Source organism: Peromyscus californicus, unplaced genomic scaffold (genome assembly GCF_007827085.1).
Source record: "Peromyscus californicus insignis strain IS unplaced genomic scaffold, ASM782708v3 Scaffold_4__1_contigs__length_199733344, whole genome shotgun sequence".
Lineage (NCBI taxonomy): Eukaryota > Metazoa > Chordata > Mammalia > Rodentia > Cricetidae > Peromyscus > Peromyscus californicus.
The window spans coordinates 176,811,734-176,824,680 of record NW_026294562.1 but is presented as its reverse complement, the minus strand read 5'-3'; the positions used below and the strand labels follow the sequence as shown (position 1 = coordinate 176,824,680).

At 47.0% G+C, this 12,947-nt stretch overlaps 1 protein-coding gene across 2 annotated transcripts; it reads left to right on the top strand.

Annotated features, from left to right (window-relative positions):
• Window positions 1-660: 660 nt before the first annotated feature.
• On the top strand, window positions 661-8,142 carry Klk6 (kallikrein related peptidase 6). Of its 2 annotated transcripts, none has more exons than XR_008223182.1 (7): window positions 661-827; window positions 1,578-1,749; window positions 2,156-2,216; window positions 2,687-2,843; window positions 4,542-4,789; window positions 5,207-7,022; window positions 7,843-7,953. XR_008223182.1 is itself a non-coding variant. In XM_052763003.1 (7 exons), the coding sequence occupies exons 3-7, from the start codon at window positions 2,162-2,164 to the stop codon at window positions 7,999-8,001; spliced, it is 756 nt and encodes a 251-aa protein (XP_052618963.1). In that variant the 5' UTR covers window positions 664-827; window positions 1,578-1,749; window positions 2,156-2,161; the 3' UTR covers window positions 8,002-8,142. The 2 variants fall into 2 exon arrangements, 1 of the variants encoding a protein (XP_052618963.1); XM_052763003.1 differs by having other exon boundaries at window positions 664-827; window positions 5,207-5,343; window positions 7,843-8,142.
• Window positions 8,143-12,947: the final 4,805 nt, after the last annotated feature.

Sequence of the window (12,947 nt, the reverse complement as noted above, 5' to 3'; positions counted from 1 at the left end):
CAAAGGCACCTCCCCATAATTCTCCCAGTTCGTGACACAGCTTCCCAGTGCTCTTGCTTATCTCCCTTGGTGTTGCTCCCCAGTTATTGCATGCCAGCTTCTCTCTACCTGTGTGTCTCTCTGTATGTGCAAAACCTAACCAGTGAGTCTACACACCCTCCTGCACCTCACTGGCTCCCTCCCCCGACACCATGCCATCCCTTCTTATACTCCGGGAACATCACTGCATACCAAGTGCACACACATTTCCCCAAATAGTACAAGGAAAGAGCCAGCAGAGAAACAGAAGATATGTAGAGTCCAGGGGGCTAGGAGAGAGACAAACAGAGACAGAGAAAGTCTGAGACACAAAAGAAAAAGAAGAATAAGAAAAAACAACAGAGCAAAAGCTTGCGAGATGCAAATACATTTGAGATGGAGGGAGACAGACATAGGCAGACACAGAGAGGAATGGAGCCACAGAACCAAAGGTAGGGCAGTCCTGGAGGAGAGGGTCTGGAGCTCTAAAATATTCAGATCAAGGACCCAGCCAGATTGTTAGTCACACTGGGACAAAGGGAAGTCATTGAGATAGCCTGCCGCCCATCTTCCTGGAACCGAGGTTGAGAAAGGGAGCTGCTGGGAGCATGGTACCAGGTTTCTGGGGACAGACAATGCCTGATTGTTGGAAGTCTCTTTCCCCACATTGCTCATCCTGCTTCCCAGCCCGGGTTAGGGGCGGGGGACAGCTTAGTGAAACAACGAAACACCCTTTCTCAACAGCTGGCTGGCGGCTCCCACTCTCCTGGGGATGTGGAGGTCTTCGGCACCCACAGACGGACTTACGGGTAGATGAGTCAGCCTGACCCCACTGAACCTGGGCAGCTGGTTCCAGTGCTTCAGAGATACAAACCCAGGAGGAGATCCTGCAGGCTCCCTAGAGGGTATAGGCGGGGTGCTTGTGGAGGCTGGGGCACCACTGACTAACCTGGGAGCTGGCACTCAGCACTCAGTCTGATCACATCCCAAATCCTACAAATCCAAAACTAAGAACGAGCTCCCATCTCTCTCCACCACAGTCCCAAAGATTTCGGCCTCAACACTCCTTTTTGGATCAGGGGTTCAGGCTCATCCTCATCCCTCCTCCTCAGACCCAAGTGTCCAGGACCAACACTTCTCCCTCAGACTTGTCTAGGCCCTAGCCCTCCTCCCTCAAACCCAGGAGTCTAGCTCCAGCCCTCTCTCAGACTCAGGGGTCCAAGCCCCAGCCTCCTCCCTCAGACCCAGGAGAACAGACTTGTCTCCTCCCTCAGGATTCGAAGATGCAGGGTCACTAGGGACCAGAGCTAGGTACTGCCTTTTCTGAAGCTATCTGGTCAGGGGTCACCAGGAGCAGAGCCGTGGGGCAGAAGGAATGTATGTGGGAGGCTTGGGTGAAGAAAAGGGTGTGTCTGGCTTCCTCCTGGCTAAGAGACTTGAAGAGAGAGGGGTTAAAAGGAAGCTGAGAGAGCCTGAGGACAGAGCCTGCCTCTTTCTGGAGGGCCATAGAACCAGGCAGGCTTCTAGGAGACGGTAAATTCTTGGGACCCTGCACCCAGGTGTCTCCCTCCCTGTGCAACTCGGATCCTAAGGCAACCTCCGCCAGTCTGTCCTCTCCCTTCTCTCGTGGAGCACCCTGCCTTGCTGACCGTTTCTGCCTCTGGCTTCCTGTGATAGGCGGCGTCATTTTCCTCACCTAAGTGCTGGCAGGTGCACTGCTGGCCACCAACGGTAAGACACATGCGCCGCAGCACCTATAGATGTGGGGTGAGTGAAGTGTAAGGATGGAGTCAAGCAGGAAAAGAAAGTCCCACAGAGAGGAAGAGTGTCAGTGACCCCTTGGGACTAACCTCTGTTAGTAGGAAGGGGGACCAGAGTCTAGGGAGCCAGGAAGGTTGGCTGTGTTTCTTCCCAAAAGCAACTGGAACCATGGACATGGTCTGCTCTCACGGAACCCTCAGATTCAAGGTGTGGGTTGGGAGATGAGAAACCAGGAGGTGAGAAGGGGGCAGAGATCAAACAAGGGCAGGAGCACAGGACAGGACAGTGAGGATGGAGAGGGTGAAGAAGGAGCAGGGTGGGGTCCTGGACAGAGGCTGCGACATGACTAACAGAACCGCTGGCTTCCCTACTCAAGGTGACCATGAAGATGCTGACGGTGAAGACACTGGCCCTGTGCTTGGTTCTTGCTAAGTCAGGTGATGAAGGGAATATAGAAGGGGGGGTTGATAGATGGATGGGCATTGGTGGCAGGTGCTAGTTTAGGATGGGACTAGGTGGCTTTGAAATGAGGAAAGTCCTGAGAGGGCTGGCTAAGAACAAGTCTGGAGGTGCATTTGAGGATAAAGAATAAGTATGGCTTTGCGGATGGAGATATCTGGGCACGGTGGCACACTCCTTTCACACCTTTAGTCCCAGCACTCAGGAGGCAGAGGCAGGTGGATCTCTGAGCTGGAGTCCAGCCTAGTTTACAGAATGAGTTCCAGGACACAGGGGAACCCTGTCTGGAAAAACCAAACAATAACAAAACAAAACAAAAGAACAGAGGAGATAGAGTGGAGGAGTGGGAGGTAGGATTGGAGGTGAGAACGGGATTAGGGACCGAGAGGGTTGCAGTTCATCTCAGAAGGCTCTCTGAGTTCTCTCATCCAGATCTTCTCTCTCTCAGCCTGGACCGAGGAGCAGGATAAGGTAGTACACGGTGGTCCCTGCTTGAAGAATTCTCACCCTTTCCAAGCTGCCCTCTACACCTCGGGTCACTTGCTGTGTGGTGGAGTCCTCATCCATCCACAGTGGGTGCTCACAGCTGCCCACTGCAAAAAAACGTGAGTGTCTCTTTCTTTGAGAACTGTATGTAAGGGGATCCAGAGGGTGCAATGCAGACTTCAGGAGAGAGACAGATCTGAGCACTCGCCATCCTACAAGCAGCTTTGTTCAGCCAGGTATCCATAGCTTCCAGGACCCTGGGGGATACCAAGATTTTCAGATACTCAAGCCCTTCACAAAAGAAACAGTGCAGCACTTGTGTGTAGTCCATGAATATCCTTGCATGAGCTCCAAGTTTTATCTCTACAGGGGCTGGTAATGCAGGAGCTGGTGGAGTGATTGCGCTGGGTTCTATACCCAGCATCTCCCAAACTGGGCATGGTAGTGCATCACCGTAGTGTTAGCATTTGAGAGATAAGGCAGGAGAGTTGGAAGCACAAGCTAATCCTCAGTTACTCAGGGAGCTTGAGGCCAGCTTGGGCTACAAGAGATGCCCTCCAAAAAACAAAAATGGGAGCTGCATCGATAGCTTGATAGTTCACTTGCTTCCCAGTCATTAGGACTGAACTTCGGATCCAAGCACCCATGTCACAAGCCAGGCAGCCTGCAAATCAAATGCCTGTAACTCCAACTCAGATGGATCCAAAGCCCTCTTCTGGCCTCTGCACACGCACACCAATCAGAACACACACACACACACACACACACACACACACACACACACACACACACACATCAAATGAAATCTTTTTAAAAAATAGGGTTGGAGAGATGACTCAGTGGGTTAAAAGCACATAATGTCTTGTAGAGGATTTGAGTTCAGTCCCAGTACCCATATGGCAGCTCACAACTGCCTCTAACTCCAATGCCCGGAGATCCAACATCTTACCTTCTCTGGACTTCATGGGCACCTGCACTCAAATGCACATACCCCATCTACCCACACATATATTTAAATTAAAAAAATAAATCTTAAAAAATAAATTCATGGGCTGGAGAGATGGCTCAGCTACTAAAAGCTAGGATCATAACCAAAAAATAAATTCATAAATAAAATTATGCTTAGATTACATGTAGAGCCCATGGCAGTAAATAGTTGTTAAACTGTTTTGTTTGAGAAACAATAACAAGAAAAAAATCTGTATATGTTTAATACATGCAGATTTTAATTTTCTTTACTTAAGGCTAGTTTCATGTGGGTGTGCGCACGTGACAGTGCACCCCTGGAGGTCGCAGGACAACTTTGTGGAGTCCAGTCCGCTCCTTCCACTTTTGTGCAGGTTCTGGCGATTGCACGCAGGTGCAGCAATCGCTTTGCCTCTGAGCCCTCTCACCAGCTCCTTTCTCAACAGTGTGCTGTCGGTTTGTTTGTTTTTGAGTCAGGGTCTCTCTATGTATTCCTAGTTGGCCTGGAATTCACTGTATAGATGAGGCTGGCCTCAAACTCACAGAAATCCTCCAGCATCTGGCTCCAGAGCGCTGGGATTAAAGGTGTACATCACTTGGCCGGCTGCTCCCCCAGTATTTTTTGATCTGTGATCAGTTGAATCTGTACATGTAGAACCTGCGGCTATGGGAGTTGACTGTCAAGTAGTTCTGTAGGAAAATTTTAAAGACAAAATTCTAGAAGAATAAACTTGCCTTTGCCTGAGCTGGGGAAGACTGAGGGAGGAGGGAGAAGAGGGGCAGATGATCTCTCTGGGAGCCTCAGGCGAAGTCCAGGCCTGTAGATGATTCCTAGCTGCCTTCTTTTCCAGGAATCTGGAGGTGCGCTTGGGGAAACACAACCTACGGCAAACAGAGAATTACCAAAGGCAGATCTTTGTGGATCGGACAGTTATCCACCCCCGCTACAACCCTGACACCCATGACAACGACATCATGATGGTGCATCTGAAAAATGCAGTCAAATTCTCTCAAAACATACAGCCACTGCCCTTGAAGAAAGACTGCTCTGAGGAGAATCTCAGCTGTCGGATCCTGGGCTGGGGCAAGATGGAAAATGGTCAGTGAGGGGAGATGGTTGGGAGTGGCCGAAGAGACCAAAAGGAGGGGTCTACTGATGGAGGTGGGATGGTAGACGGAGGGCCATGAGAAGATGCTGATGAGAGGACCAGTAGGCTAGTTTGTTCATGGGTAAAAGATGGATGGAGGGAGGAGAAAGTTGAGGAGCTGGACCAAATGTGGATGAATAAATAGCATGGAGAAGATGGCCACAAAAATGAAGGGCCAATGAGAAGAGAAATGAGAACTCATGGAGAAGTAATGGTTAGTCAGGAAGCCAGGCCAATAACCATGGGGAAAGGGAAAAATCGGAAGTCAGGGACAAAGAAGACGGGTTCTAAGCATGAGAGAGACACAGGAAAGGGGGGGTGAAGACCTGAGAGGAAAGGCTCACATCGGCCCATCTCCCTCCTCCTAGGTGACTTCCCAGACACCATTCAGTGTGCTGATGTCCAACTGGTGTCCCGGGAGGAGTGTGAGCGTGCCTACCCTGGTAAGATCACCCGAAGCATGGTGTGCGCAGGTGACAAGATAGAAGGGAACGACACCTGCCAGGTGAGAACGGGAGCAGAGACCTGAAATCATCCACAGACAGGAAGACAGAGGCATTGAGAAAGTCAGCTGGGAGAGCACTGGAGGATAAGTCAGGAAGAGACTCCCTCTCACACAAGCAGAGACAGACAAGAAACAAGCCAGGCCAGGCGGTGGCAGCACACACCTTTAATCCCAGCACTTGGGAGGCAGGGCCAGGCGGATCTCTGTGAGTTCGAGGCCAGCCTGGACTACAGAGTGAGTTCCAGGAAAGGAGCCAAAGCTACACAGAGAAACCCTGTCTCGAAAAGAAAGGAAGGAAGGAAGGAAGGAAGGAAGGAAGGAAGGAAGGAAGGAAGGAAGGAAGGAAAGAAAGAAGGAAGAAGCAAGCCAGCTTGGGGCTGAGAGGATGGTTCAGTCAGTAAAACACATGCCATGCAGGTATGAAGACCTGAGCTGAAGGGCACAACGGCATGTGCTTGTATCCCAGTACTGGGGGACAGAGGTAAGCAGATCCCTGGGGTTCACTGGCCAGCTAGCTCAGCCTATTTGGTGAGCTGGGTCCAGTGAGTGACTCTGTCTCAAAAAACCACAGCAGGAAGGATGCCTGCTGGCCTCCACATGCACATGAACACACCTGCATGCACATACACTCGCACGTGTTCACCTACACAAACACACACAAGGCACCCAGCAGAAACAGGAAGTTCAGACGCAAGGACAGAGAGGGAGACACCAAGAGCCAGACACTACAATGGCTAGCCAAATATGAGTGAACCTAGTGAGCCTGAAAATTTAAGAAACAGTTTCAATGAATGGCCACCTTGGGTGAAGATTTGAACAATTGGAGAGACTCAAGAGCCAAACAAATGCTAGCCATCCTTCCTCAGAGCTGCAGCACTGAAGCCCACTTGGACATGGCTGAGCTCCAGATGAGGGGGCATCCCAGCCGCAAAGAGAGGGACTCTATGCTTATCCCTCAAAACCTGTAACCAGGCTGCTCTGGAACCCACTCACAAGCCTTGGCCCATCTCCAGACTCACAGAAATCCTTCTGTATCAGCCCCTGGGGTATTGGGATGACAGGCATGTACCACCATACCCATCTAGTCTCCAATACCTTACCAGGAGCTTTCCTGACTGTTATCCTTCCAGACTCCTTTTTAGCCAGAATGATTCTAGACCATGGAGGGCTGAAATCAACCTACTAAGAAAGCAAGGGTCGGGGGTGAGGAGGCCGAGAAAGTGAGACAATGATTTGGGAACAAAGAAAGAACAGGTAGACATGGCTGGCCTGAGAACAGAGGACAGAGAACGTTCGTTTTTTGTTTTTTGTTTTTTGGATTTTTTTGTTGTTGTTTTTTGTCTCCCCCTGGAGTCTCTGCCTTCCCCACCTCTCCCAATGGTCTTAGCATTTTTATCTTTCCCTCTCTGTCTCCCTCTCCACCACTGATACCCTTTACTTTTATGGACCTTGGTGTCTCTCTCTCTGTCCTGTGATCTCTTGTTGCAGTGATGAGAACAAACATCTGCTCACCCAAGACAGGGAACTAATAACCGACCAAAGAATGGCACTCAAGTCCAGTTTGGTGAATCGATGAGTCTTACTGAGGTTACTTACAGGAGCAGAAATGACTCACTCCAGCCTGGATGACAGCTCACCGAGTGTGGAGCACCCTGCACAGCCTGCGGGCAGCTCAGCAGGTTGGAGAGCTCTCTCTCTAGCAGCTGAGGCCGTCAGAGCCCCTTCTAGGCAGTTCATAGCAACTGAGTCACTCCAATAGTCCTTACTGCTTATACATGCTTGGAGAAGGAGGGGCCCAGTGCATCTGGTCAGTTTTAGGGGCTTGCTGAAGCTTTTTTTTTTTTTTTTTTTTTTTTTTTTTGGTTTTTCGAGACAGGGTTTCTCTGTGTAGCTTTGCGCCTTTTCCTGGAACTCACTTGGGAGCCCAGGCTGGCCTCGAACTCACAGAGATCCACCTGGCTCTGCCTCCCGAGTGCTGGGATTAAAGGCGTGCGCCACCACCGCCCGGCTTGCTGAAGCTTTTGAGTTGCTTGTTTTTTGAATTTTAAGGATCTTTGCTGTAGGATGGAATGTTCAACCCTCCTTAGAACATACTGGGTCTTAACAACCTTCCCTCCAGGATGAATGGCTTATCTGAACATCCTCTCTCCCACCTATACCTTTACGAAACTTAGTGTCCTTGAGCACCTCATCTATCTCTGTCTTTTACTGAGAATTGAATCCAGGTTCTTATTCATGCTCAGCAAGTGCTTTATTGGTGAGCTATACCCTCATCCCTCTTTTACTTTGAGACAGAGTCTTCCTACATAGCACAACCTAGCCTTAAATTTGCAATCCTCCTGCCTCAGCATCTTGAGTAGTTGAGATAGCAGGCATGTACCACCACACCAGTCTTTCCTTCCATCTCGGAGTATCTCTAACTCTCCCATTCTGCCCCCTCCCATTCTGCCTCTCCCTCCTCCTTCTGCGTGAGTTTCTGATTTTCTCTCTTCCACATAGGGTGATTCTGGAGGTCCCCTGGTATGTGGAGATCATCTCCGAGGCCTCGTGTCATGGGGTAACATGCCCTGTGGATCAAAGAAGAAGCCGGGAGTTTACACTGATGTCTGCATCCATATCAGATGGATCCAAAACGTCATCAGAAACAAGTGGCTCTGACATGAGATACCCAGTTCCTGACCTATGAAACCTCCTCCCCCTAGCTGGCTACAGATTCTCTCTCCTTGAGACCCTACCCTACTCTCAAAGTCTTCAGATGCCCAGATCTGACACTGATGCTTAATAAATGTAGTGACACAGAGAATAGATCATTGTTAAATATACTCTGCTCAATCCTTGCATCCCAGGGAGTACAGGCTACAGTCCTACCTCACAGGTGTGGTTAGCAGAAGGAATCCGAGTGTGGCCACATACTGTCTGGGCACCCTTGGGATGTGCTTTCCTTTAGAGTGTGAATGTTCTCATCAGTACAATTGGGATATTACGGGGCTGGAGAAGTGCTCAGTGGATAACAGCACTTACTTCAAGAACAAGGAGTAAGTGTTCATTCACGTCTACCAGTAAAATGCACACAAGGGCGCTTTGCTTTATTCCATTTCTGCTCCTTGGAAGCCTAGCTTTGCCCACTGCTTTACAAGCCAATTGGACATCCACCCTGGACTCCTCTGCCTTGTTCTAGCCTCTCAGACATAATCTCCCTCAAACTCTCTCTGTAGTGTTATAGTATAGATGAGGAAACTATGGGCCACCACACCAAAATTAGAGTCCTTTATTTTGAATCAGAGCTCAAGAGTGGGCTAGCACCTCAGAACGACCCTTGGTGCCAAAGCTCAGGGGTACAGTGTTTTTGTTGTTGTTTGGTTTGATTGTATTTGTTTGTTGTTTAGTTTGTTTGAGACAGGGTTTCTCTGTAGAACCCAGGCTAACCTGGAACTTGCCAAGTAAATTAGGCTGGCCTCAAACTCAGAGATCCACCTACCTCTGCCTCCCAGGTGTTGGGATTAAAGGTGCACGCCACCACTGCTCAGTGTGAAGGACTGAACACAATTACATCTATATTAGATGAGGGTCAGAGTAACCTTGCAACATATTTTTGGCTGAACACAGTAGTAATTTCAGAAACAATATGACAATTAATTTTGATTTATACCTTTTTTGGTTATTTTTGTTTATGTTTAGTTTGTATAAATATTAACTATTTTAGTGAATACATCTGGACCATAGTCAGGGTCATGGAAATTCCAAATGTAATGCCAAGATGGACATGATTGTTGGTAGAGGAGGAAGATTGAGGACTGAGAAGAGTCTAAGCAGACATGGATGGAGACAGGACGAGATGGCATTTGTTACCTTAGTCACTTCAGTAACAGCAAAAATAAGGAGGTGAAGCCGAGTGTGGTGGCACATGCCCTCCACTTGGGAGGCAGAGTCAGGTGGATCTCTGTGAGTTCGAGGACAGCCTGGTCTACAGAGTGAGTTACGGGAAAACCAGACAAACAAGAAAGGAGGTGGGAGGACTGTGAGATTATTGTAGGTCAAGAGTGACGGGAGGTAAGTATCCTAAGGGACCTCAGGTACCAGCATCTGAGATGAGGACTTTCTCCGGAAGGCCATAGGAAGACAGGGAGAATTTGAGAGCAGCCACATGCAGGGAGCCAAAGGGAAGAGGTCATAACTATGAGGTGTGGGAGGAGTTTTGGTGATGGCGCAGGGAGAGAAGGGGTGGAACTGGAATTGGGAGACTTAAAGAAAGGTGTCTGGGTGTGGAGGCTGGGCGGGTAGCACGAGCGGTAAGGGCGCAAAGCCTAGGTGCAAGAGCTTCTGGGGACCACACCAGACAATGGGAGCTGGGATTTTAGGCAGGAGAAAAGGTGACATGACTGGGGACATCGGGCAACAGAAGATGATGTGACTGAGGGCCAGGCGGGGGAAACTGGGCATGGCTCTGAGAGAACAGGGTCAGAGCTGAGAGGTAGAACCTTAAAAAGGTTTCGTAGTTTTTGAGACAAGACTGGCCTTGAACTCTTTATGCGGCCAAGGATGGCCTTGAACTTCTGACCCCCCTGCCTCCACCTACTGAGTGCTTAGATTACAAAAATGCACCACTATGCTCAGTTTTATGTGTGGTGTTGAATTCTGTCTTAGTTAGGGTTTTAATTGCTGTGAAGAGACACCATGACCACAGCAACTCATATAAAGGAAAAGATTTAATTGGGACTGGCTTACAGTTTCAAAGGTTTAGTCCCTTATCATCATGTCAAGAAGCATGGCGGCATGCAGGCAGACATGGTGCTGGAGAAGGAGCTGAGTGTTCTACATCCTGATCTACAGGCAACAGAAAGTGAACTGGCTGAGAACTCAAAGCCCACCCCCACAGTAACACACTTCCTCCAACAAGGCCACACCATCTAATAGTGTCATTCCCTGTGGGCCAAGCATTGAAACACACGAGTCTGTGGAAACGGTACCTAATCAAATCATCACACTGGGGAATGAAACTGGGGCTTTGTACATGTTGGCAAAGTCCTCAGCTAGAGCTTCAACCTAAGAACCAAAGAAATCTTAATATTATAGACAATTCACAATGGGAAAAGCAGCTGACATTTTGAGTGCATGGGAGGATAAAATGATGACAACCAGGCAGTCTCAAACAATACTCTATAAACATCAGGAACTTCCTCACCATGACCCAGATGCTGACTCAGGTGGAGACCCACTGCTCATCAGAGGCCACACCAGCAACCACAAGTCCAGATAGGCTGCCCACCCATTGCCCCCCCTCCAATTCCATTAGTGCCCTCCACCCTATACCCAATTCTTCTACCCCTCCTCAATGCCTTGTCCTAGCCTCCAACTTGGGCAGAGACCCCTTGATCCATCAGAAGTGACATCAGCTACCAGAAGTCCATTCCTCAACTTGGATGGAGACCCCCTGCTCAATCATAGGCCACATCAGCCAGAAAAACAGAGAGGAAACAGAAACCAAGGAACAAAACACCCATCCAACAACTCAGAAATTGTCACCTAGACCTATAATCACTTCAAACTCAGATGCCTAGATGTCAGTGCAAGAATACAATCAACTTCCAAGGCAATATGTCACCAGCAGGGCCCAGATATCCTACTACAGCAACCCTGGAATATTACAACACAGCTGAAGCACAAGAAAAAGACCTTAAAGCCAACTTTACGAAGATGATAGAGGTTCTTAAAGAGGAAATGAATAAATCCCTTAAAGAAAGCCAAGAAAAAGACAAATAGTTGAAGGAAACAATAAATGAATAAAACTGTTCAAGACCTGAAAGTGAAAATAGAAGCAATAAATACAATACAAACTGAGGAAATTCTGTGAAGCATTAATCTAATTAATCTTTATAAAACATCAGGAGTCAAATACTGGGGTAAGAGCCCGAAAGATCAGAGCGCAGGGAGCAGCCACCAGTTGCTTCCTACCTCTCTCATTTCTCTGTCAAAAAGCCTGAGACCCTCTCTCAGCCCCACCTTACCACTTCCTGTCTCCTCTCTCTACAGTCCTCCAAACTTCTATGGTCAGCTAGTGGCTGGCCCTGCACTCTGACTCCAAGAAAGCTTTATTTGTCAGAACACAATCAAAATATCACACAACATTTCCCCCTTTTTGTCCAAATGAAAAGAGAAGGTTTTAACTAACATAGTAAAACTATATACAACAAGTACAATAACTATATACAACACATACATGCAAGAATTACATTAACAATGTCCAGTTCATTTGCATTTGAAAAATTCAGAGAAAATACTCCATTATCTGTCCTATCTTGGTGAGTTCAAAGTGTTGTACCTAATTCACTTTCTATCCTAACTTGCATTACCAACCCAAAACTATCTTTGTATGTCTCTCAACCTTATACACTTTACACCTCTTTTGTAAATTTCTTTAATGAATTTGATAATAAGGCAAGCTATAACTATAACTATCTAGTCTTCAACTTCATCAAAGACCTGAGAAGGATATAAAATGACCTGAGTAAACAGGAAGTGCAGAGCAAACAACTTCAAAATTAAAAATGACAGAAACAGCTGGCTTCCTGGTCACCCAAGTTTCCTCTGTAAGGTTGGGGCATCCATCTTCAGCCTACAGTTCTAGAATATCTGACAGACTTTTCTTTGAAGCAGGTTTTTTGTTCCTCCTTGTCTTGGCAAAATTTGGTAGTCATTTTCTTTTGTGTCCTGCTTGTCTAATTTGGAAAGCATACCATCAGCAGTTGAGGCAAGGGCAGTTTCTTGTCCAGTGGCTAATTTTTGCCACAAAGAAAGTGAACTCCACATGGAGTTTTTTTGATGCCCATCATCTTCTCTGAAGTAGGTTGGTGCTGCATGTCTCATTGTCATAAAAAAAAACCCTTATGTTATTAAAACATCTTAAATGACATATTCTGTAGATCTTTGAAGTGTTTGAAGACCACCTGTCTATCTAAAATATATCTATTTGACCTTGAAAACATACCTAACATGACTACAAGTTTTTTGTAACAGGTGACTAACTACTGATCTGCATTTCTTTATTATTCTAAATAAGTGGTAATAATAACTTTCAAGGACTAGAAATTTATATTACATTATTAAATGAGATGTATAGGTGCAATATCTTGAGCAAGAGTGAATAACCTTAAATTTGTATCAATATACAAAAATATCTTAAACAAGAGTAGAAACATATATACAGCTTAACAAAAATAACCTCAAATTTGTATCAATACACAACAATCCATACCAATGTAAAATATTTAAGACTAGTAGTTGCTTTTTTTAGTTTAAAAGTAGATTCAATAATATACCCTTTTATCCTATCATTTCTGTATCTTCTATATTTCCTGCTTTTTCTTTTCAGAACAAGATCCCTGAATCTAATCTCCTTTGTTCAGACTTTTTCCTTACCATTACCAATAACAACTTGTAACCAACCCCTCTCAACAATGATAAATATCCATAACCCACTGAATGACCCAAAACCACCCAATCCACCTCTTGGGAATGTGAGCATCATATTCTTAAAATTACTTCCCACTGTCTGGGAGTGATGGCATCTTTAGAGGGCCCTGAAAAAAGTTGGAATAATTGTCACG

Bases quoted from the DNA above. Each gene is read 5' to 3' on its own strand.
- Klk6 (XM_052763003.1), top strand. From the start codon at position 2,162: ATGAAGATGCTGACGGTGAAGACACTGGCCCTGTGCTTGGTTCTTGCT. The intron at 2,844-4,541 runs GTGAGTGTCTCT...CTTCTTTTCCAG, and splicing joins GCTGCCCACTGCAAAAAAAC to GAATCTGGAGGTGCGCTTGG. The intron at 4,790-5,206 runs GTCAGTGAGGGG...CCCTCCTCCTAG, and splicing joins CTGGGGCAAGATGGAAAATG to GTGACTTCCCAGACACCATT.